The sequence below is a fragment of the Rhinolophus sinicus genome, linkage group LG13 (genome assembly GCF_036562045.2).
Source record: "Rhinolophus sinicus isolate RSC01 linkage group LG13, ASM3656204v1, whole genome shotgun sequence".
In the NCBI taxonomy this organism is placed as follows: Eukaryota; Metazoa; Chordata; class Mammalia; order Chiroptera; family Rhinolophidae; genus Rhinolophus; species Rhinolophus sinicus.
The window spans coordinates 34,389,461-34,415,243 of NC_133762.1; the positions used below are offsets into that span (position 1 = coordinate 34,389,461).

The 25,783-nt window shown below is 53.2% G+C and overlaps 1 protein-coding gene across 1 annotated transcript in view; it reads right to left on the bottom strand.

Annotated features, from left to right (window-relative positions):
- Positions 1 to 275: 275 nt before the first annotated feature.
- Positions 276 to 25,783, bottom strand: part of VSTM2L (V-set and transmembrane domain containing 2 like) — a 33,612-nt gene continuing 8,104 nt past the window's right edge. Inside the window, exons 2-4 of the mRNA XM_019750249.2 lie at positions 12,175 to 12,344; positions 10,581 to 10,631; positions 276 to 1,689 (exon numbers count right to left, since the gene is read on the bottom strand). Coding sequence (XP_019605808.1) covers positions 1,417 to 1,689; positions 10,581 to 10,631; positions 12,175 to 12,344 — 494 coding nt within the window. The 3' untranslated portion in view covers positions 276 to 1,416. The remainder of the gene's footprint in view (positions 1,690 to 10,580; positions 10,632 to 12,174; positions 12,345 to 25,783) is intronic.

Sequence of the window (25,783 nt, forward strand, 5' to 3'; positions counted from 1 at the left end):
CACAAATCAGTAAACATGTTTTAGGCATTCTTCTGTACATGTGATTACCTCAGAATCTAAGAATAGTTCAAGTGCCTGGGGCTGGACAAAGGCTTGTTTTCCTCTGCTCTCTCCCTGTGCCCACACCGGCTCTTGTTCTGTGCTTGGAGGGCAGAAAGCAGGAGTAGGAAGATGCTGAGTGAGGCGTGGGTGTGGGCTGCTCAAGCCCTCACCCCCTCCCTTCCCCCACCACACTGTTTCCACACACGCATGCCCCAGAATGACACTGCCCGAGGTTTTTTTTTTAAACCGCTTTATTCAGGTTGTCTGGTAGTCACGGATTGGATCATGTGTACAAGGTTACCCACACACCCCTGGGCAAAGCCCTCGGCCTCTCCCACATCCCCTACTCCATTGCTGAGGGGTGGCCAGAGGTTTGAGCCAGTTCTGAGGGGTGTTTGGCCCAATAGAAATATTTACAAATCACCAGGGGCAGGTGTCCCCTGATCAGTAATTGTGAAGGGATTGGTACTGGGGTCCCTTGGCTCCCAACAGCCCCAGGTCCTTGGGTAGGCTTGGCATGGACCCCAAGAGGTGGCTGGGATGTTGGGGGCTGGCAGAGGGGGGCTCCTGGAAAAGCCTCAAAGACCCTCAAAGGGGTCCTGCTGGTGCAAAACTCTGCATGGGGCCATGGGCTCAGAGGGGAAAGGTCCTCCTTCTAACTTGCTATGTGAAGGGGCAGAGATTCCTGGTCCCAAGGCCTCCCTGGAGGCTGCGACAGGGAGCTGTTTCTTAGGTATAAGGAGGCTGACCATGAATGACCCTCCAGGAGGCAGTGGGGTGTCTCCCTCTCCTCCCAGGGCCCCTGTGAGTGACCCTGCTACCGGGCCACAGCCCCAGAGCAAGGCTCCCTTGAGGGCTTTTGCCCCTCTCTTCACCAGGGGGGAGGCCTAGCTCTGCTCAGAAGACTCAAGTCCAAATTTGGGGAGGGGTCACTGTCCACATCCCCAGGTCCAAGGAGGGGATGGTGGGAAGGAGGGAGCGTAAGGCTGGGAGGCCCTGGCTAGGGATAGGGCTGGGAGACAAGCAAGCAAAGCGAAAACACTGGACTCCACTGAAGCTGGTGACAAAAGGGGGTGGCAGTCTGGCCCCAGCATGGTGTCCCCCCCAATGTTCAGGGGCGGTTGTTCCGTTGGTGCCTGGGGCCACCTCCTCTGAGCCAGGTCACCGCAGGGGGCTGGAAAGGAAGGGATGGGTGGGGCTTACATGCTGAGCAAAGGGGTGGTAAGAGGAGGGCCGAGGTAGTGGCCACAGGCGGTCTCGGGGATGGGGAGGCGGCTGGACCCAGGCCGTCCTGTCCCCAGCGGTCCAGCATCTCCTCATGCACTCTACGGCCGTAGGGGCGCGGGGCAGGCAGGTGGCAGGGTGGGCGTCAGTCTAGAGGCTGCAGGCCTCCTCATCCACGGAGCGCTTCCGCAGCTCCTTGCCAGGCTTGGGTGGCGGTGGGGCGGGTGCAGCGGGCGGGGCTTCAGGCAGGTGCAGGACTGAGTTCTCCCCCGGCTGCACCCGCAGGTAGGCCTTGACCTTGTGGTGCCGAGCCTTGCCGTCGCTGAAGTCGATGACACGGCACTCATAGGTGCCTTCATCTGTGGGCTTCACCCGGGACAGGCGCAGCTTGTGGGAGATGTTACTGCCCACCACCTTGACCACCTGGGGGCGACAGAGAGACTGTGACCTGGCCGTGGGACGCAGCCGGAAGACAGTGTCATCTAGGAAGCCCCTCCTAGGGTCGGGCCCCATAGACACTCCCACGAGATCACACGAAGTTAAATAGCAACAAAGCAGAAGCTACTTAAACGTCCATCAACAGAAAGGATAAATAGGCGGAAGTGAGGTTATTCAATGGAATACTGCACAGCAGTTAAAAAGAACGAGTTAAGAGCCAGGCATGTTACAGCTCAGTGACGTGCAGGAAGTGAGAACTCATTACAAAATCCCTACAGTGTGATGCCATTTTTGTAAATAAACACATAAAAACACTCTATATTGGTTTTGGAGACTTGTGGTGTCAAAGTTTAAAACAGACGGGAGGAAACACAGTGGCTCCTAGTGGAGGTGGTCTTGGGGGTGGTACCTGTGGGAGGGCCGTGGACCAGGGATAGACTGCAAAGTGCGTTCTTAGCTTAGTCTGGAATATTTTATTTCTTAAAAAAGAAATAAAGGTTGATCACAAATATATTAGGATTTTAAAAACTATTCACCCCAGTTGGGGGGAGCGAGTGTCTATGATAGTTGTCTTTGTGCTTTGGCTTTTTATTTATTTGATTTTATTTGAATAAAATTTTTATTTTAAAATTGAAATTTAACTTATATACAGTAAAGTGCACACTCAATAAAATTTTACTGCTGTGTATGCCTGTGCAACCACCAACCAGAGCAAGGCAGGGACCTTCATAGCCCTCTGGAGCGCCCCCTTGTGGCCCTTCCTTGTCAGTGTTCACCCCCATGGAGTTAACCACCGCTTTGACTTCCATCGCTGTAGCTTTAGTTCGGCCTGCTCTTGAACTCTTTCATGTGCAGCTTCTTTCACACAACATATCACCTAGTTTCTCCATGTTGTTGCACGGCTCAGTTCGTGCTTTTTCATTGCTGTGTACTATTCCATCACCTGAATACACTGCAATGTGTTTATCCAGCCACTTGTTGATGGACCTGGGGTAAATCTGCCACGAACATAAACCTACTGTAAGTTTTTTCAATCAAAAGAGAAAAGGCAGTTGGACAGTTATGTAAGATACATCAGTGAGAAATAGATCCCATCTATGATCTATTTTTGTAACTTTTTGTGAGTCTACAATTCAAAATAAAAAGTGTTAAAAGGGAGGGGAGAGTTGGGCTTGTGGAGAGGGTGGTGGTGGTGGGAGGGAGCTTCCATCCTTCCCTGGCCTCTTCTTACCTAGAGCCTTCTTACTTCCCTGGCCCACTTCCTGCAGCCCCTGCCCCACCTAGACAGAACAGTGGCAATCAGTCCCAAACTGCCAGCTGGTAAACTCCTTTCCAGTTATCTTACCACCCGCTGGCATCACAGGCTCACCAGGCCCAGGCTGGAGCTGAGTGGGCTCCAGACCTGTGGCCCCAGCCCTGAGCCCTACGAGTCCCTTTCCTCTGGGGGTGGAGGAGAGAGACAACTAACTGCTGGAGGGGGATGCCCCTGATGATCACCTTTAAGTGACGAGGCCAGGATGCATAGGGCAGACTCCAAGGGGGTACATTTGCCCTGCAAACTTGCTTCAGATCCCGTGCTGGGCACTCACACATGTACCTTCAAATCATCTTGCTAATCTGCTCTGGCCTCCCTGGCCCCTTCTCATCGCTCCCAAATGCCAAGCTCTTTCTGATCGCAGGTCCTTTGCACATGTTGGTCTTTCTGCCTGGGCGCTGTGCCCCATCTCTCTTCACCTGCTTGACTCCCATTCATTCTCAAACATCACCTCCTCCAAGAAGCCTTCCACCACAGCCCCCTGTTTATTTCCTTCAGAGCAGTCCTCACAAGTTGAGAACCATTTAATTGATTTGTCTGTTGACTTTATTTTTTGTTTCTCTTTCTGGCTAAACTACAAACTCCACGAGGGCAGGAATATCTATTTTATTCATCTTAGTGACCATTATGGGGTCTAATTCCCTGTAAATAATAATATAATAATAGCAATAAAAGATTTGTATAATGAATGGACTCACTATAGTTCCTTCTCTCACGAACTGAAGTGGTAACTAGGTATCATGCTTTCTAAGTTTAGGTCACATACACATGATTCTACCCACTTTACAGATGGTGAAACAAAGGCCCCGGAAGCAGTAGTGACTTTCCTTCCCATGGGCACTGAGTCAGTGAGTTGCAAAGCTAGGAACTCAACCCAGGGCTGACTTCATGCACTCTAACCCTCCAAATGGTGACAGGCCCACAGAAGGTCACCCAGAGCTGGCAGGGTCATGGGGTGGAGGGATTCCCAGGATCCAGAAGGGAAGAGGGTGAGTGGGTACCAGCAGGGAGCCTGGCCCATCCTCTCTTATTCTGAGCCTTTCCAGCTGGTCACCATCCCCCACAAAGCAGGAAATCATGGTACAGCAGGAGGCCCGAGGTGGGACTAGGCAGAATGTCCCTATAGCAAGCGGTGGGAAATCTTTCCAGCAGCCCCTCTTGGTATGGGGGCCAGGTGGCCCCTCCCCATGCTGAGGACTGGGCCCAGCTGGAGGCCATCAGCCCTGCTGATTCCCTCACCTCCGACCAAGGGCACAGAGAGGTCCTATGGCCCTGCCATGCTCTGGGGGAGTTAGGGGATGCTGTTGCAAATGCGCAGCGGGGAGCGAATTACCTCAACATCTGTTTCCCTCACGGATATTAATTATCCTTCATTTGTCAACCCTACAAGGCGCTAATGGAGTAATAATGTGAAGCGCTGGGAGCAGCCGGCTCCTAGGGAGAGAGCATCAAGCATGGCCCACCCCTCTGACCACCCTCACCCATCCCCAGACGGGATGCTAAGGCCACCGGCTCCCCACCATCCCCAGCAGTCAGCTCCCTCCCACCCTGACTGCCAGCAAACACATATGGCCTTCCAAAGTAAAGCTGTTCCCCCCAGAGAGGAGGAGGGGGACGGGAAGCACGGCATGGACTGCTGGAGGTTGGGTTCTGGCCCTGACAGGTCACCGGCACCCTGGCCTCAGTGTTCTTCAGCTACATATTAATTCATTCCACACACGTTTAGCGAGCGCCCATTCTGAGGAGATACATCTGTAAACCAGTCTGGCCGCAGCAATGCTTGCGTGGGCTCATGGTCGAGTGGAGAACACAGACCTCACACCCATAAACCAGCTCCCCGGGGAGCTGGTTTCCAGTAGGACAAAGGGCAAAGGCACACATCAGTGGGAGGCACTGCTTCCTCCCAGCCCCAGTGGTCTGTGCCTTCAAGCACCATCTGGAGAAGGCGATTTATAAAAATAACAACAGTAACAGTAGTGCTGGTGGTAGTGTTTATGGAGGGCTTCATCATTGTGAGATGATGTGCTAACACTTCATACACCTTATTTAAACCTTACAATAACCCCGTGATGTATGTACTGCTAGGATACCCATTGTATGGGTCAGGAAACTGAGGCTCGGAAAGGTGGATTGATTTGCTCAAGGCCCCCAGCTGGTGACAGAAACCAAGCCTTAAACACATCTCTGGGGAGCCTCCCATGACCAGGAAACCTCAGGTCTGTCTCTCCACCCCCTCCCACTCAAAACCCCCAATTCTACATGTTTTAGGGGCGCCCAGCCCCTCAGAAACAGCCTGTGGGAGGGGGCCCATCCTCCTGCTCCAGCTTCTTGGGGGTGGGAGAAGCAGCCTGTTGGGTTTCACCATTCACAAATTGGGCCGAAAATTCTGCATCCCAGACCTCCAATTCGACTGAAGAGGCCGGGAGAAGAGAGCCCCACAGGGCAGCCTGGCTGTAAATCATAATCACCTCCGCACAGGCATTGATAGGCCCTAGTGGTACAATTAAGCACCTAATTACGCTGAAAGAAACAAGGCAAGTCCACACCAGGCCCAAGCTCGGTCTCCTCCCGGCTCGCCCGGGGTCTAGGCCTTTCGGGGCACAGCAGTGGCTGCTGGGCCATCAGGTGGGCAGGCTGGGCTCTTTCTCCTGAGCTGTGCCAGGAAGAATGGGTGGTGCCAATTTGCATCCCTGCTGCCAGACCTCCCCTATATGTGGCCTCACGACTGAGGCCTAAGAATGATGTGGTGGTCCTGGGAAGGTGCTGGGGTGAGGAATGGGGGTCAGACGGTCCCTGCCCCACGCTGAGCCTTGCTCTGAGCTCTGCCACTCCCATGCCCCCATCAGCAACACCCAGCCACTCCAACCAGCCTGTCAAGCATGTTCAGAGTTCAGCTCAGAGTGTCCCCAAATCTGGGCCCCGGGAAGCCGCAGCACCCCAGCCAGACACTCCCAAGTCACCATCCCTATTGCTGTTTCCACACACGCACAACGTATCTCTGAATCCCACCGATATTCCCTCTGAACACCACTGGGCCTCCTTCCCTTCTTTCTAGAATCCAGATCCCCCTGCACTGGCCAGAGCAAGGTCCTGGCTTCCTGTCATCACCCCAGCCTCCTTCCCGATCTCCCCAAAGCCTCTCCAGCCCCTTCCAATCTGTTCTCCCATGACAGCCAGACAGATCTTTTCCAGTGCCCTTAACTTGGAGCCCTTCCTTCTACTGCTCTCCGAAGTAGCTGCCAGGAGGGGGGGCACTTTGGGGTCTCATCCTCCCCTCCCCTCTGCCTCTAACACACATACCTAGAGAAGTTCCCCTACTGCTAGTCAACTCATCTATACTTTAGCCCTCACCTCAAATAGCACTTCCTCCAGGAAGCCCTTCCAGACACTCCCCCAGCCCCCTCCTCACCTTTCACCCCACCCCCACCCCCACTGGAAGACTAGGTCACGCCCTCTGTTATGGGCTCCGACTCCCAGGCAGCTCTACTCATTTTGATGGCCACAATTGTCATGTTACTTTTTATCATGTGTGATTATTGGGTTAACATCCGTCTCCCACACTAACTGGGAGGACGCTGAGGGCAGGGACTAGGTGTGTGTGTGACCACAGCCATCGCAGAGGCATCTTCATGGCCCCCGACCACAGGCCAGCGGCTCTACGGACGTTCCAAGGGATTCCCAGGATGGATAATTTTGACTCCGTGTGAGTCTCACCTCCCTTGCAGACTTCAGAACGTAATGCCCTATGTACGTTGTGAATTACTGCAGGAATTTCAACACAAGATAGAAATGTCTACAGCAAAAAATCAAATCGTAGGAAACCCTGACCCACCACTTGGCCTGGTAATTCTTTGGGAAGGCTGCAGACCTCGTGCACTGCCAGTGGTCCCACCCCTCCCACCCCACGTTCCCACACCCATGTGGTATCCACCTGTGCACCACACGTGGGGGGCAGCCAGGCGGGGCAGGAGGGGTTTGGCCTGCAGGGACACTAGGTTAATCTGACTGATGCAGCTGCCTTTGATTGGGGAAGCAGAAGCATGGGGTGGGGGGTGGCTGAGTGTGGTTCCAGAAGCCTCTGTGGCTGTACCTGGCTTTTAGGAGCTTGGCTGGAAAGGGAGGGCGGGGTTAGGATGAGTGGACCAGAGCACTGAGCCCCATATACACGGGGACTCAGGCTGCCCGTGGCTCTTTCAGACTGAAGCAGGTTTTACAAAATGCATCTATAGCACAAACAATTTCTGTGAGACCAGAGGAGGGACTAACGGTGACGAAGGCAGGTGAGCCCCTAAGCGAGAAGGTGTGTGTGTGGAGAACTTCACCTTGTCTAAAAATTAGGAAGTTGGGGACCATCTCTACTTGCAAAACCGGTTAAAGGGAAATTAACCTAAATTCGAGAACAAAGAACTTCAATGAGAACAAAAGAAAAACTTCCGGAACTTGAAAATGGGCACTACGCAGAGGAATTTTCCTGAGCTGCAGGACTGAGGCCCTGATGGAGGCCTCCTCAGCATATACAAGCCCCCAAGAGAGATGTTTTTAAGGCCAGGGGTCCTTCCCCAGGCCCCAAGTTAAATGAAATAATTCGTGTAAAGTGCTTATGGTTCCTCGCATATGGCAGGCACTCAATCAATGTTAGCTGCTTTACCATCATGATTATTATTATATTATTTTATCACAGATGTGCCTCTCCTCCCACATAAACAATCTTCCCTACAATATTCTGACCTCTCTTCTCCCCGCCACCTTCCCGCAAAGAAGCAGGGTGTCCTTTCCAGCTCCTCTGCCTGCTGGGAATAGGAAGGAGGCTTGTGATTTGCAAATTCGTGTTAAGTTTCCACTCTAGTAACCACTGTCATTCACGTGGCCGAGTCCACAGGACTTTACAGTTTACACAGTGTTTCCATGTAGGCATTCGACAACCGTGAGTGGGGACAGGGAAGCACAGGGAGGTGGCAGAGCGGAAGCCAGGACCCAGCTCCTGGGACACTCACTCAGTGCTGGCCCCCGTGGGTCCTCACAGTGCTAACCTCAGAGCTCAGCATGGCCTCTCTGAAGCCTCCCAGGGTTACCATGGCAGCCCCCACAGGTCGCAGCGCCCATCCCTGGAGCCCTGCTCCCACCAAGCTGACTGTTCTTCCTCCCCCAGAACCCCAACTCTGTCCAGCAGGTAGACTGCACTGTGTGGCTCCCACGGTGTTTTCCAAACATCAAATTAGATCCTAACATTTAAAAATCAATTCCATCAAAATTGAGATTTTTAGATGACATCGGACTAGTGGGCTGAAATTTCTGCCTGGCTCAGTTGGCTCCTGCAGAAAAGGGCCTGGATTCCCCAGGTCCCATGATCCCACACGAGCCCCTTTTGCTCCTTCATTTTCATGGGCAAGCACGGGATGCATCTCTGTGTATCAAAATCATTCTGGGTTTACAACCCCGTTGGTCTGGGCATGTGTATGTGACAGTCATTCAATACTCTTTTACTGGGCACCTACTACATGCCAGGCGCTGTGCTAGGCTCTGGAAATGTCACAGTGAATCAGGCAGGCACAGTTCCAGCTCCACTGTTTCCGGGGGGATAGACATAAAACAAATCATCACAGGAATGGATAATTAGCGACAGCAATGCAGCCAGCAGGGAGGAGTATGGGTGCCAGCTGAGTCACAGGATCAAGGGAGGTTCCTGAGCTCAGCGCTGACGGAAGAGAGAGGAACAGTTTTCCAGGCAGAAGAACTGGCCTGTGCGAAGGCGGAAAAGCAGCCAGGGGTGGGTGGGGAAGGGGAGCCAGGGCAAGCAAGATGAGACAGCCCAGAGGGTGAACAGAGAGCACAGAGCCTTGAAGGTGACAGAGAAAAGTGTGAGCTTCTCCTAAACTGCAGGAAACCACAGTGACCATCTGCTTACAGGTGTCGGCCAACTCCGCCGTGTCTGCATATTTAAGAACAGTCATGCGTGTGACGCTGTTTGCAGGAGGAGCTGGGTCTATGACTGTGAGTTCCCTAACCAGACCCCGGGAGCCCCAGATGGTGCAAGAGTCACAGGGGCTGAGGGTGGGGGAGCGATTGCACACTCACACTGAGCACATTTATTTTATTTAACTAATTAGCATCTTTGCATTCCCCTCACGTGGGGCCCAGCAGCCTCGAATTCTAATCCTCTAAATCAATTAGATTATTCTCTTCTTTGCCTGAGATGCTCCTTAAACCCTAAACAAAATCATAGGAGAGAGAGTTGCGATGAACAGGGTGTACACACACAGAGATCTCTACTGGCTCGGGCTTACCTGGTGAGTGTTTGGGCAAGAAACGGGGCATTACATATGGATGTGCCCTGGGCAGAGACGGGGGAGGTGGAGGGCAGGGATGGAAAGCAGGTGGGCCCACTCCAATTTCCAGACCCCAACTCCAAAAGGTCCTGGGCCAGACAGCACCAATGGTGAGTGCCCTGTTCTCTCATCTGCCCGCGTCTTGCCTGGGGGTCTGCGGGAGCCTCTTCCCTGGCCTCCCTGCCTCCACTCTGCCACCTCCAATGCCTGGCCTGGCACCCCCATGCCTCCCAGTGTCCACTCTACACTGTGACTTCTGCTGTGGCACTTCTGAGCTCCCCAAGTCCTTGAAAAGTTGTGGACGCAGCAGCAGAAAAGTGATATGGAGGCCACGCCTCATATATACACATTCACACCCTCTGCAGGCACCTGAATTTTCTGAGTGCGAGGCTGGTGGACTCCTAGCTTCCCGCCAGGCTGACCTCATGCTCCACGCACAATCCCAGCCTGGTTCAAAGGGCACATGTGTCCCCAGGCCAGTCCGCTCTCCTCAGTCCCTTTCGCCCTCCTTTCTCAATCCTGTCTGCCTCTTGTAGGCCCCTCTTTGGATGCCCCTCCTTCACAAAAACTGTCACTCCCTGAGCTCCTTGGGTCCCCTACCTCACTGGGCTCCAGGACAGCCTAGAGACAGAGCTCGAGGCGTCTTAGCCACATCGTGATACCAAGTCTTTGCCCCCTCTAAGCCTCAGGTGCCCCACCTATCAAATGGGTGAACGACTGCCCTTCTCTGTAGAGGTGTAGCAATGATAATGAAATGTGTCACTGCCTAAGAAGTTGCCAGCCAGGCCTAAAACCCTTCGGCTATCGTTCCCCTACCTGCCTCAACCCTGGGAGCCAGATGACCCCAGTGACCGTGAGAGGCTGCAGCTGTCAGTCATGACGGGCTGAAAAAAGCCAGCTCAGTCTCATTAGACCCTGTTGGTTCCCCAAATAACAAATGCTGCTGAGACAGACACGAAGCGTTGGGGACGCACACAGCCTTGGCTCCCGACAGGAGAGAATGCGTCTTCTCTCCCCCTGTCATTTTTTGTGCCTGTCATTCAATGAACTTGAAAAATCTCTGGCTTTTACAAAACAGAGCAGAGCCATTGTTTTTCCCTTCTTGTTTTCTTCTCCTCCACCTTCTTGCCTAAGCTCCCTGCTGAACTGGACCCAAAAAAAAAAAAATTTTTTTTTTTAAATTACAGCTGTCTTCTCCATTAGAGCCCTTGTGAGAAGTCATTATCAAAACTCACACTTATTTTGGTGGCGTCCTTTGCAGCGTCTTCCTGCTGAGATGCTTTTAGCTGTTGGGAATGGGAGGGGCAGAAAAAACAGACACAAGGTGTTAGCATCACCGGGTGGGTATACAGACAACAGCTAAGATTCTAGTTACAGCACGTGACGCTGTGAGGGCCCAGGGTCTGGAACTGGGGGGTCCCTCAGCTCTATGTCCTCTTAGGGGGTGGGGGTGAGTCAGAGCAAAGGACAATAAAGGAGCTGCCTGTAAAACTGCCTGTGTGTGTGTGTGCTATGTTGGCATGTAGATATGTGAGTACTTGGGGATATATGGAGTGGGTATGTGTGAACAGGCAAAAATGTGAGTATTTGGTGTGTCTGTACACTTGTGTATACCTGTGAATGTGTTGTATTTTCAGGTGTGTCACACACGAGGGTTTGCAGCAGATACTGTTGGAGCCCTGCCCACACGCCATTCCCTGCAAGCTGACCCCGGAGGCATCTGACTGCAAAGACCGGCACCTACGCCTAAGGGCTTTCTCTGACCACTGGAGTCTTCTAAGCCTGTGTGTTGGAGAGTTGACACTCTCAGGAGCAAGACAGGACATGTTAGAGGCTATTTCCTGAACATGGGAGAATGTGTGCGCATGTCCATATATGCATATGAAGGTGTGTAAATATATGTGTTCATATATAAATGGGTGGACACATACGTACGTGCTGGCATATTATCTGTGTACACACAAGTGCGATAATAAAGTGTCTTAGTTTGGGTTCTCCTAGAAGCAGGACTTGAGACAAAAGATTCAAGTGCCAGTAGTTTATCTGGGAGGTAATCCCAGGAAACATCAGCAGAGGAGTGAGTGAATGAGACCAAAAAGGGAAGGAAGTCAATAATGGGTGTGTTATCAAGTCAGCAACTTTGGGCAACCGGAACCGACTCCCGCTGGGCACCTCAGGGAAGGGAGCTGGAGGATTTATCCTCCGACTCTTGTCAATCATCGGTAAGGTGCTTCTCTGGCCAGCAGGCTCTGTTGTCCACAGAAAACCCTCGGGCAGAGTCACAGGGGTTGGCAGTTGGCAGTGGGGCTGGTGGCAGGGGATGGGAGGGGTGGCTCCGATGAGTGGGCAGGGACCTCAACAGCATCTGCTCCAGCCGTGTGCATGTATGAGCGTGTCCATGTGTAGAGGCCAATGCGTGTGCAGTGAGTGGGTGGCAGGACTGTGCCTGCACATGTGGAAGGGTCTGCATGCATGCGTGCACATGACTGAACTCAGCAACAGGCTGTCCCATGTCTGTAGGAGAAGTCACAGAAGGTGAGTCAGCTTCTGTCCCTCGCCTCAGTTTCCCCACTTGTACTAGGAAGGATGGGCCTCTATGTTCTTTGGAGAGCCCTTGTTGTTGGGCCCCTCCCAAACTCAGCCTAGCTGGGCCCCCCGCCCTGAAAACAAGCCTCTGTTTCAGGAAGAAGGGAGAGAGGCAGCTGGGTGCTGCAGAGGACAAACTAGCTGGAGCCGTACTCCCCAGAAGAGATGAGGGGCAGAGACACAGCCCTACCCAGGGGACCAGGATTCTCCCAGCCCAACTGGGAGTCTCCCCAGGGGTGGTACCTGGTTCGAGGCCCACGCCTGCTTCTCAGTCCAGTCCCTGTGGCTCCGCACGTACCACCACTGGATCTCCAGCGAGTAGGAGGGGGAGCCACTGCCGCGGAAGGAGCAGGCCATCTCCACGTCCTCGCCTGTCCGTGCTGTCATGTCATGGGGTGTCTCTGTGAACAGAGCTGTGCAAAGAAATGGGGGAGGAATGGCCGGGTCTCAGGAAACGGAAGGCCAGCAGGCACAGGGCTGCGGGTGGGGGAGAGGCAGAGAGAGTGGGAGAAGCCAGACCTGCAGGTGGGATTGTCCTGGCTTCAGCTGGGGCACGTAGAGGCATGTGCAGTGCAGCTGGCAAGATGCCAGGCTGAAGGAGCAGGCCCAGGGCCTTGAATGCCCCACTCGAGCCAGGCTTCTATCCTAGACCCGTGGGCACTATAGGAGAATCACGTAGGGGAGTAATAAATCAGAAAGAGGGCTGGGTAGCAAGGTGTGAGCAAGGAGGCCAGAAGGCCAGAAAGGAAGCTGCCTTTCTCATCAATTCTTCCAGACTTCTCCAGTTGCTTCCACGCGGTTCCCTCCAGGGTATTTCCAACCCCAGTACACAGCAGCCAGGGCTGTCTTTGTAAAAGCAAGTCAGACCTGGCCATCCCTACGCAGAGCCCTCCCCTGGCTCCCCACTGCTCTGAGGAGAAAGCCCACCAGGTTGGGGGGTGGAGGGTGGGGTCAGACCCCGCCTACCTCCTGGTCTCCTCTCTGCCCTGTGAACATGCCTCTTTCCACCTCACTCTTGCCCTGGCTGTTCCCAATGCCTGTAATGCTGTTCCCTGGGCCCCTCTTTGCCCAGGAAGTCTCTCAGAGCTCAGCTCAAAGTCGGCTCCTCCAAAGGGCGGTCCCTCACCACATGAACCTGAATAGGTGCCCCCACCCCCACCTCACGCCAGCCCTAGTCACGGTTAAGTATCTGTTCACTGCATATTTTACCATCGAAACTCCATGAGAACAGGGACCCAGAGCTCCCCATGCTACGCGGTTCTTGATACCTAGTAGGTAGGTGCTCCATGTGTGCCCAACAGGTAGGACATTCTCCGTCCTCTCAGGGCCCCAGAGGGCAATGGGTGCCCCACCTGCCTCCCATTCCCTGCAGGGCCCAGCTCCCCCACCAAATCCCAGGACAGGCGCTTCCCCTGTCCCAGCAGGAGCTCCACCTAAACCCCCCTCCCTGCGACACTGTCAGATAAAGGAGAAAACAAACCCCCATTTTATACGGCCCTCCGCCCCTCCCGGCCATATGTTTTGTCTCTCATCTCCCCAAACACATATTGTCCTGAGATGTAGTTAGAATTTGTCCCTCTCCTCAGGAGAGATGATCACGCCCTGGAAAGATGTGTGGCAGTAAGCAGGTCACCCAGGAATGCTGTGTCTGTCAGTACTCCCACCCGAACCCCACCTGGCGGCTGCAGCCTGTAAGGTGCCCCACCCAGCAAGGCAGAAAATTGATGGAAAGAAGGGCAGAGACCGGCTTCCTTGGGTGGGGACTCTACCAGGGTGACCTGGGAAGGGATGGGGGTCTCCATCCACCCTCACTCAGTCTCCTTCTGCCCACAGGCTACCCCCTCTCCTAACTGATTGAAAACTCTGACCTTGGCCCACCAGCTCTTTTTGCTGACGCAGAAAGCAAGGCGCAGAGAGGGCAGTGTATGGCTTAGGCTGCTCAGCAGCCGGGCCTCAGCTAGGTCAGACCTCAGGCCCCGAGTCCTCGGCCAGGCCCTCCACCCCCAAACAGCCTTGTGGGGAACCCCACCACACAGCCTTGTGGGAACCCCACCACACAGCCACCTCTCTCCCCAGATCCCAGTAATGGTCATGTAGACAGCACTGTCCAACAGACACAGAACGCCAGCCACACATGAGAGGACACAGAAGTTTCAAGTTTCTGGTAGCCACATTAAAAAAAGTTACCCCCAAAAGAAAAAGTTTTTTTAACAGGAGAAATGAATTTTGACAATGTATTTTCATGAACCCAAGCTATCACAAAAATGATCATTTCAAATAATAAAAAGTATTAATGAGATATTTTACATTCTTTTTGTGCTGAGGCTTGGAAATTCGTGTGTATTTTACACAATTATACCACATCACAGTTTAGACGAGCCACACTTCTGGTGTGCAGTGGCCGGGTACAGTAGGCAACCCAGCAGGTGAGGACTCAGTATCAGCCTCGGCTCCCCTCCCTGTCCTACGTCCCCCTTGCTCAGGGGAGGCAGCCAAGGCCCAGCGCTGGGGAGTGACCCTTCCAAGGCCACATGGCAGAGTCTGCATTTGAACTCAGGCCTGTCTCACTCCTAAGGCCATGCTCTTCCCAGAGAATTCAACTCTTTTTGGTTATAGAGCTTTCTTTAAAAGGAACAATCCAAAACAGTCACTCTTATAGAGTCCCATGGGGCAGGATGGGCAGTCTGTTTTATAATGAGTGCAAAGGCCTGGGCAGGCACAGAGGAGACAGTTCACCCAGCCTCAGGCAATCAGGGGAGGCTTCCTGAGGAGGTGTTGCCCAGTGGGGCAGGTAGTCCTGAGCCAGAGCAGGGAGGGTCTTTGGGGGGGAGATGGAGAGGGAGTCAAGGAGGCTGTGGGTGTGGCCACCAGCAATCCCTCCCACAGTGGGCTCTGGTCCCAGGGCCTCTCCCTTCCAACCCTGCCAGGAGCTGCCTAGGTGGGGTGGGTTGGGGGTAACCCCCTCAGGGCCTCATTGGCTCCAACCTCAGTGGTGAAGGGGGCAGTATGTCTATAGGACAAGGGGGGGAAACTGAGGCTCTGGGCATTTGATGGCAAATCTGTCTCCCTGTTCACAGGCAGCAACATGAAGGCCTGTCCCTGGCACCGCCCCAAGGACCCCCCAAAACCACCACTCAGGGAGAAGCCATGTATGTGGGCTAGCACCTGGAACGCAGGACTGGGAGCCAGGGATGGAGGACTGAGCCTCTTTCTGTCAACACACTTGCTGTGTGACTTTAGGAGAATCTCTCTTCCTCTCTGAGCCTCAATTTGCATCTCTGTGCAATGGGGATTAGAACTCATGGTCCAAGAGCCCCACCAGTCAGACAGTCTGAGGGAGAAAGTAATGCGTGTCCTAAGGGCGGTGCCCTGGGCATTGGCAAGGGAGGGATCATTTATACTTGAGGGAGGAGGGGAATCTTGGGGAGGAAGGGGAGGCATGTCAGCCAGGCCCTGAAGGACGGGAGGCAGAGGCAAGGAGAAAGAGTGGTGTGAGCCAAGGCAGGGAGAAGGGATATCCAGAGAGCCTTGCTTTTCTGTTTTTGTTAAATCTACATCATTAATTGAGCATCTACTGCATGCCTAGCACTACTCAGACACTGTCACCAATACTCTCTGATCCCCTTACTCCCATTTGACAGACAAGAAAAATGAGGCTCAGAAAGATGACATGACAGCCAAGATTCACAGAGAGCTGGGTTTTGAACCTACGTCTGACCAGCAGTTGTCCCTAAGATCCAGGGGTCCATCAGCCCCATTCAGAATCTGGTCTGAATTATGAGGTGAAGTTCAGCCACCAGGCTCAACAAGTCTGCATCCCACTTGTATACCTCCAGAGACAGGGAGCTCAGTTCCTCCTACCTCCACTGAAAGTGTGGAGCTGTCATTGGCAAGTAGTCCTTGCTCCTTCTCCTAACTCTGTGTGTGAGGACACCGCATCAGCACCAGAAACTGGTAGGTTACCCATCCTAATTTTGATGATGACGATGATGTAATAAACTCTAAGAAATACAGAGTACTTGCTTTGTGCCAGGCACTAAGCCAAGCCCTTTACATACCTTTTCTCATGCTCCCACCATCATGCTATGGATTAGGTATGATCATTATGAAACCCATTTTCAGATAGGTAAGCTGAGGCTCAGACAGGTTAAATGACTTGCCCAAGGCCCCAGAGTGAGTAGGTAGTTACATTGGCACCCAATTCTCGAGGACTCTAGAGTGGGAGCTTGTAACGTCTAGATCTTGCTCCTGCAGCCTCTCTCCCCCACCCCCGACCCCCACCTCCTTCCCTCCAGCCACCCAGACCCCAGTCTTTAAGCCAGCATCCCTGCTGAGTTTGGGACATAAAGTCCATGTCTCCTCTTTGACTTCCTCCTGTCCCCGCCAGGTAACTCCTCATAGCCAGTCCCGGGGGAGGCAGGTATAATTATAGATTTTTGAGAGGGATGCAGTTGAGTTCTCCAGCCCCAGGGCCCAAGCAGGGTTGGGCTCACGGGGAAGACAATTAAAACTGGTGATCGCAAATTAGGATTCTGCAGGAAGAGAGAGAGGATTGACTGAATGCAGTATCTTCTTCCTTTCTGCTTTTAATTGGGGGAAGCAATGTATTAATTAACCCCAGACCCAGTTATCAGGGCATCATCTGCAGGAAACAGCTTGCGGCCCTGGCCCCAGTCCCTGGGTTTGGCTTCCGGGAAAGGCAGGGGATGACCTGGATCTTGCTCACCCTTCACGAGCAGGGCCCTGACCTCCTTGCTAACCTTCCAGGCCCCGATTCAGCACAAACCTCCACAGCTTTGCCTTCAAACCTGGGTTCAAATCCTAGCTGGACAAGCCCCTCTACGTCTCTGAGCCTGTTGCTTTATCTGACAAAAGGAAAAAATAAGAGGACTCGGGAGGATTACACAAGGCAATATATGCCTCACGCCGAGCACATGGTAGGTGAGCAACAAACATCACTCCCTCCGCTCACCTTCTAGCTTAAAATTCTATCCTCTCCAGAGAGATTTGTAGAGATGCTTCCTTGTAGCCTCATTAAATTATGCAGTGGACACAACATCTGTAGTTCACTCACGCCTGGGCCCCACGACCTCTCATCCATCAGTCCTGTACCTCTCTCCTTCCTCATTTGCTCCTACCAGCACATACCCCAAGCAGCCAGTGGGAATCACTCAGGCCCCAGGGGGGCTTGTCCACCAAAGGTGGTCCCAGCCCAGCCCCCATCTCCGTTTGTCTCTGAGCTCAGATTCCCCATCCCAGACCCTCTGGTCTAGACCCAAATTGTTTTCCCTCGGCACAGCCCTCCCTGCTGTCTCAATCTTCAAATCTCGGGTTTGAGGCTGCTTCCTCCAGGAAGCCTGCAGGAACTCGACCCTCACCCACTCATCAATCTTTGCCAGAATGAGAGCAGGGCTCCCCTTGGGGACTGGGGGCAGCGGCAGCCAGTCAGGGGAACCAAGGTAGAGCTGGAGCTAGAGAGGCACAGGGACAGAGCAGAGAGAACCAGTGTGGTTACCCTCAGCCCAATGCTTCCTTTACCTTCTGATAGTCTCTGAGTCCTCCTTTCACTGCCCCACAAGAGTGTGTTAGATGACAGATATTGAGGTGTCTGTTATCTTCCCCCAGCCTGGGAGCCCCCCCAGGGCAGGGCCCCAGAATCGCCTAGCATGGAACAAGCACATAGTGGGTGCTATTAGGCATGTACTGGAAAAAAAAATGAATAAAGTGAGAAAGGAAGGACAGACAAACCTCGAGAGAACTGAAGTTAAAAACTGTAAGAAAAAGAACAAAAAAGACAGACATCATTCATTCATTCATTCATTTAGTCATTCATTCACACAATTGGGCACCTACTATGTACCAGACTGGAGTCTTTCTGGGGAACGCACCCACAGAGGGATGGGGATAGACATATGAACACAGGCAACCAGGGAGGTCCTGAATCAGGCCCCAGCAGGACCGTCCCCTCCCCCCTCTCTCCTTCTGGTCTCATGAATGCTGGCATCTAAGCCCAGCCTGGCCCACGTGGGCCCAGCCGAGGGGATGCCCAGCCAAACTGACAGGCAAGCTGGAGGCTCCCTGAGAGGGCCCATAAAGTTGTCACATGAAATGGAACCAAGAATGAAACAGGGCAATAAATAAATGCTGGCAGTGCCAGGAAAGGGCACGACTGCTTCCCCAGCAGCCACCCCCCGCCCCTAACCTTGAGGCCCATCAACCCCATGGGATCATCTTTGTGGCCGGAGGCCCACAATGAGCCAGAAAGTTGAAGTGCCTGATCCCACATAATTCTCACAGCAACCCTGCGGAGCACAGATCATTGTCCCTTTATTACAGGTGGAGAAACTGAGGCTCAGAGAACCTGAGGGCCCTCAGGGCCAGTCCCTGTTCTGGGGTTGAAGGAAGGCAACCCCACCTAGGTGCCAAACACTGTACATAGGACCCCACTTCATCCTCACAAAGACTTAATGAGGTGGTACTATTTATTGTCAGCCCATTTCACAGAATGGCGTACCAAGGCTCAGAGAGGGAGTATTGGTGCCTGAGGTCACACAGCATGAAGGAACAAAGTCAGATTTCAATCCCAAAGCTGACTACAAAGTTTTCCAACCCAAACCTGAGTCCTCTCTAAGCTCCTGCTCCCCTTTCAACATTAAAAGTGTGACTCTCTAGGGACCATTTCCAGAAAGGTGCTCTGTGCCCAGCTCAGCTGGGAGTTCGGGCTGCAAGGGTATGTGGCACAGGGTCAGGAAGGCCTGTGGCCACCTTAACTCCCAGCTGAGAGGCAGAATATGGGGAAAGGGCGACAGAGGGAGTGTTTAATGAAGCTCTAGCTCAACTGTGAATCTCACACACTCCTGAAATTAGGGGATGTGTAATGTCCATTAGAGGAGAACCTGGAGAAGTGGGATGGAAAAGCCCCCAGGGACTGAGAAGCCTGGCTGCACAGAGGGAGCCCAGCAGGAAACAACCAGAACCCCCTCCTCCCCAGGGATGCGTGCAGAGTGAGTGCCGTGGGATGGGCCCAGGGGAGGCACCACGGGTTCTCTTTGTTTCCTCCTGGGCAGCCTCTGGCTTCTGACAGGCTGACTGCAGCAAGAGGGATCAAGGTGTGAGTTGATGAAAGGTTGTTTCATCTTGGAGTGGACAAGTTTTTCTCTTCTCAAGAAGTGAAGAGGAAGAATTTTGTACAAAGCTTAAGGAATTGCGTGCGCTTAGTGGGAACATACTGGCCTCAGCACATAGTAGGAGCGCAAGGCCTCCCTGCAGAAGGAATGAAAGAGAGCAGCCCCTGTGGACCCGGACGCTGGGCCAGGCTCTGTGCTGAGCTTCCCAAGATGCTCAGGCCAGGCCTTCATCCTCAAAGCATCCACAGGAGAGACACACAGACCAGTGACTGTTACGTGGACAGAGAAGGGCCAGGGCTGAGCCTAAATTGCCAAGTACAGTTGTTCAGGGTATGCGCCACTCACACACTGCAAGCTGCCAGCGCTAGGAGAGGACAAGGCAGGCCTATGTAGCCCTGAAGTCAGGGAAAGCTTCTGGGAGGAGGGGGCATGCTTGAACTGGAAGGCTGAGTGGTCTTTGCACAGTCAGGGGCAGCTCAGAAGAGGAAAGGAAATACCAGAGAGAGGGCCTCCCAAGTCCAACCTTTTGGGGACCACCTTCATCATTTCTGAAGGATGCCGGTACCACAGGCACTATAATTTACTTGATATTTATTTGCAAAGCATCTTTCCCTTTGTACTTAAAAAAAAAAAAAATCAGCTTAAAAAGGAGGCCTTTATTACTGCCATACATGGAAAATCAGCATCACTTGCTATAAATAGAGGGTAAATGTAAAAATAAACACTATGAAAACCAAAGAGCGTTCGTAAATTCTAACCAGGGAAGGTTGCTTGTTGAAGTCTACGAGCCTCCATCTCCATTTTCTCTCATTAACAACAGAGACTGGTGAGAGTTAGGTGTTCAGTTGAGAGCAGCACCGAGCAGAGACTTTCTTCTTAGTGAGAAGGGGCTTGGGTTGCAGGTCCCGAGAATGTGGACGCCAACGGGCGCCATCTTCACTGTCACTGGCTCTGGCTTCTTTGGCCACTGGCCCAATGCCACCCCCAAGTTCTTGCGTGCGCTGCCCATATACCTGGAAACCTTCCCTGCCACTCACCTACCAGAATCCTACGGATTCTTCCAGGCCTGCTGATGGTGCCGCATCCTGTCTGATTCCCTGGAAGGTTACCTGTGCCTTGTACGTGGTGAGGACTAACACGTATTTCAGGGGCGAGGAGGTCCGAACGTGTGCTCATAGAATGAATGAACAAAGAAAGGAATGGAGGGCTCCCTGATGATCTTTGCAGCTACAACCGAGGAAGGACCTTCCTGAGGCATGGGTTTCCCTCCCCAAAGTGGGGAAAGAACATTATTTTTGTCTTAAAACAAACATGAATATATTATGGGGCAGAATACAGAAATTTATGAATTTTAAATGAAATAGGAGGCATCACAGAAATGCTGGCCCTGGTGGGGAGCTGTTTACTCTCCTGCATGCGGCGAACCCCCCAGACAAGGGTCTTCTGTCCTAGGCAATCTGAGGCCTTGTTCGTCTCTGCAGCCTCAGGGTCTTCAGGCCGTGCTCTGTGCACAGGAGTGTTGATATGTGGGCTAAAGGGGTAAGGGGCCAGGAGGAAGGAGAGGGACTGGGGGGAGGGTGGAGCCCAGGATTTATGGGTGAGGATGCAAGTTGCTGCTCTGCCCTGATTTGCTGTGTGGCTTTGTATAAGTTGCTTCACTTCTCTGAGCTTTGGTTCCCACTCGTCATGACTTACAGGCTTGTTTTGAGGATTAAATGAACTAATGCCAGTGAAGAGCCTGTTTCAGGGTGCGGGGCCTCAACACCTGCTCTTACCTGGTGGCACCCACTCCCTGCTGAGTTTTAGACACACACAAGCAACATTCACCCAGGTGGGGTTCCTGCCCAGCCCTGGCTGACTGGGGGGAAAGGGGGACTGCCCCACCCTATAAAAATTAAAACAGCGAACATTTTGGAGCACACACTATTCACTAAGTGCCTGGTAACATACCTCCATTTCCTCATCTGTAAAATGGGGATAATAATAACAACTATCTCAAAGAAAGGGTTGTAAGGATTAAACGAGTTAACATCTATAAATGGCAGAGTATGTGCTATAGAGGTGATTCCTTTTTATTTATTCGTTTAGTTAGTTTTAATTGAAGTGAAATTCGCATAATATAAAATTAACCATTTGAAAGTGAACAATACAGTGGCATTTAGTGCATTCACAATGCTGTGCAACCACCCCCTCTGTCTGGTTCCAAAACATTTTCAACACCCCAATTGGAAACTCTGTACCCATTAAGCAGTCAGTCTCCAGCCCCTGGCAACCACCAATCTGCCTTCTGTCTCTAAAGATTTGCCTATGCTGGATCTTCATAAATGGAATCACATAATACGTGGTCCTTCCGGACGGCTCTTTTCACTTAGCATAATGTTTTCGAGGTTCATTCACACTGAAGCACGTATCAGGTGATCAGATTTCATTCCTTTTGTTTCTCTAATAAAATATTTCATTGAACCCCCAAACAACCTGGGAAGTAGCCACTATCACTCTCCTCTTACAGATGGGGAAACTGAGGCACAGAAAGGGTGGGGACTTGCCCAGGTTCTCTGCCAGGCAGCCCTGACACAGCTAGGAAGGCAGTGCTGGCACCTGAGGCTGGAGGCAGGTGACTCCCAAGGCCACCCAGCACATATTGAGGGAGACAGCAGTGGAATTACAGATCTAGGGAGATTTAAGGAGAGTAAAAATATTCTGGCACTTGCAGGAGTGTGGGAGTTGAGCAGGTTTCCCCAGTGGAATTCCCGCCTCCTCTTTCCACATGTCTTGGCCACACGGAATGAAAGTGTTTGGGAGAGAGAGAGGCAAGTGTGGGAATGTGCACGGACCAGGGACAGGGCAGGGATGGGGTGGAGGGGCAGAGTGGGAACGGGAGAAAATAAACAGGCATTTCTTTTCATCCTCACCTGTACCTCCTGCAAAGCCCGTGGGGTGAGTCCACTGCACCAATGGTTAGTGAAGCTCAGGGAGGTTGAATAAGGACCAGGATTTGAGCCCAAGTGTGTCTGACCCGGAAGCCCAGGCATCTACCCACCCTGGCTGCAGGCCAGAGGCAGAGAGGGGGTGAATGGAGGAAGCAAAGGGAGGTTGCATCAGCCACAGGAATGAGTAGGCACCCCAGAACCCCAGAAAGGAGCATCCCCAGATCCACTGAGAAAGAGAAAGAAAACTGGGAGATGTGGGATGCATCCAGGGTGGAGCCAGGGAGGGCCGTCGCCATGGAGAGCAGAGCAGAAGGGGAGAGGCAGAGATGAGGGCACCCAAAAACCGGGTGCAGAGACCAAGAGAAGGAGAGAAACTGAGGCAGACCCCCAGGGATGCTCGAGAGCAGAGTTGGTTACCCAGCAGACAGGGGCAGAGAGCAGCGTGACCATGCCGCCCCTCCCCCCGCAGGACCTGGCCTGGGTGGAATCCAGGCCCTTCACTCCCCAACCCCTCCCGCTCCTGCTCAATTGTGTTTGGGAAACTCAAGATTGCAGCAGCAAGTATGTGGGCTCCGGAATCAGACTGACCTGGATTTTAACCCTAATTGCACTTCCTTGTGGTGGGCCAATCTCTGAGCCTCGTTTTCCTCATCCGTCAAATGGGTACTGTGAAGACTCAGTGGGATCACACACACCTGTAAATATCTGGCACATAGTGGGCTGCATAAGCACGGTGATGACCAGGCTGCCATTCCCGCTGCCCCTTACAGGGTGGCCTTGCTCCAGCTCTTCCTTCCCCAAGGCTCCCACCTTCTTTTTCCTCACCTAGAAGACTAGCCTGGCCCGGCCTTTTCAAACACAGGGACTGTTCCAGAACCAGAGACTCGCTAGCTGAAGGGGTTCTGCCTCTCTCCAGGGCCTTTGCACTTACTGTTCCCGCTCTCTGGGAGGGGATTTAACAGAAAGCAGCAGAGCCAAGACGCACCTAGAGTCACCCAGCATCTAGTTGGGGTTCAGGGGTCACTGCTGGGGTCTCTGGGGGCATAAGGAGACCAGCTGGTGAGTTTCAGGGACCCTGCCCCTGAGGCCTTCCCGTCAGCTGACAGCCAGCCTGCCCTCCCCCTCCCTCTCTCCTCTGTCTGCCCAAGACCATTAGTGCTGCTTTGTTTGGAGCACTGCTTCCACTACCAAGCACTCTGGCCGCCACCGGGCCTCCATTAGGGACCCTTTCCTGGGGCTGATGACAGCCAGCAAACAGCTCCCCAGCGAGCTAGCCATAATTGCTGCTGCCTCCGAGGCCGGAAATAATTTTTTTAAAACCTCACAAAGCAAAACAGACACCCTGCCGTCTGCTCTCGCCTTCCCCACCCTCAGGCAGGAGCCAAGCCTGAGGGTTCTAAGAAAGGAGGCGTTCAATCAAGACCTCCCCCCCACAAACCCAAGAGACACCCTTAACATGCCAGGTGGAGGGAAAATAAAGTTTGGGCTCTGCTCCCTTTCTCTGAACTAGGTATGGGGCTCCTAGCCTGCTGCACCTCTCTAGGCCTCGGTTTCCTCCTCTGCAAGATGGGCGTGTTGATGGGTGCCTGGGGTGCCTGCTGGGCGGATTCCTACGAGGCTCGGACAGGAGGTCATGGGCCTCTGAGAGCTACATGAAGCATGAGGCAGGAGAAGTTGGGAGAAAACCTGCCGGGGGAGGAAACTGCCTGGGAAAAAGTCCGATGGAGAAAGGAGCTTGGTGTGTCAAGCACTAGAAAGGAAGCCAGTGTACGTATACCCACACACACCCAAGCAAGTGCACACACACATGCACACACATACACACACACACACACACACATCTAGCATCCCCTGGACACCGCGGCCAGCTCCAGCATCCTATGAGCCACCTCTCACCCTTGCCACCTTCCATTCGAACAGCCACACCCACCCAAACACCAGCCACACTCAGTGCCTTCTCTACTCAGAAAACTTCCAGGGCTGCCCCTGCCCTGGAGGTCAAGAGCAAGCTCCGTAGCCTGTTCTTAGCAGATGCAGCTGCAGTCTGCTTTGCCGGTACACACGACTCTCCAAATGAAGCCCCTGCCAGATCCAGGAAGTCAGGCCGGAATCTATACTGGCCCCTGGAGTCCCTTCTCAGCCCTGGAGGTCCCTGAGACAGGCTGAGAAGGAGCCTACCTCCCCCAGCAAGTCTTCCCTGACTGCACCCGGACACAGCAACCACTCTCACTGGGAACGTGCAGAGACCTCCTTGGGACGGCTCACCTGCCCGTGCCGTTTCCTGGGCTCTCGTCCCTGGTTTACTGCCCTCCATTGCCTCTCCCCAACACCCACCCCTTGAAGACACTCATTCACCAAGGACTTGCTGGGGAAAGTGAATGAAGCCTCGTTCCAGAGGCCGCCCCAGGTCACGTGGGACGGCTGCAGGGAGGACTCCAGGTCCACACCTGGCCCTGCTGCACATTTGCCCTGTGTCCTGGGTCCAGCCTTGGCTCCTCTCTGGGCCTCAGTTTCCTCCCTGGTGAAGTGAAGGCTGCTTCCTCTGAGGGCCACAGGTGGGCTTTGGGGCCTCGATAAACCCTTTCTGAGAAAAGGATCCTGTTTTCATCAGATTCTCAAGAGGATTGTGACCTCCAAAATAATTAGGAACCACTAGTCTAGACAAGCTCCAGTGTCCCTTGTAATTTCACCATTTGGCCATTCATTCTTTTATTCACTTCACTCATTCAACTGACATTTATTGAGGGCCTGCTCTGTGTGGGAGGCATTGTGATACACAGAATATATGTATGTGCAATCAGACACATCATCTGAAGAGAGGTGTGTGCGCACGTGTGTGTGTGTGTCTGTGTGTGTGTGTGTGTGTGTGTGTACAGAGAGACACGGAGGACCGAGGTAAGAAGAGGGGGCATGATGGATACAGCAGACACAGAGAAAGGGACAAAGAAAGATGGAGAGAGATTTAGAGACAGAGACAGCAAAAGAGCAAAAGAGAGAGATACTAAGAGAGAGAGAGAGAGAGGAGAGAGGGAGAGGCAAACCAGGAGAAAGAAAGAACCAGAGAGAGAGGGGCAGGCAGGGCATTCGCCACAGATGGGCACTGGCAGTCCCCCTAATTGATAGCTGTGAGCGAGGCCCCCTCTCCCGGCTCCAGCTCTAACCTTCCAGATGCTCCCAGAGCCTCTATGCCTCTCGTCCCAAGGGCAACAGCTTGGAGGGGGGGTGGGGAGGCTGGTATTGAAGCAAAGGCTACTGGGCAGAGGAAAGCAGCCTGACCCCTCAGGCCAGGACACTAAAGGACTACGCAGGCTCCTTCCCACCCTGCCACAGCTCCTCAAACCACACATGGTTAAACACCCAAACACACTCCAGACATTCACTCAGACAAAAACACCAGCCCCTTGTAGAACCCTTAGGCAGGCACACCCAGAGTCACACTCACGTCCCCAGGGTCCCACCACTCTCCACAGACAGTGCTGGGCTTGGATCCAGGACCCTAAGCTCTCAGACCCGTGACCGTTCAGCCAGACCCAGGCCTTCTCAGCCTTTTGGCATCACGGACCCTGAAAGAATCTGAGGAGGCCACGGTGCCACTCCAGACAAAGTACCTGGCCATACACCCACCGGGTTTGGCAGCAAGGAGCCGGACAGATGGGGGTGTTAAGAACTCCAGCTCTGCAGCCTCACAAGCAGGGCTTTGCCATTCAACACCTGTGTCTCATCAGGCAAGTCACATCACACACACCCCCAAGCCTCAGAGTCCTCGGCTCTAAAATGGGAGCACCCTCCTCTTAG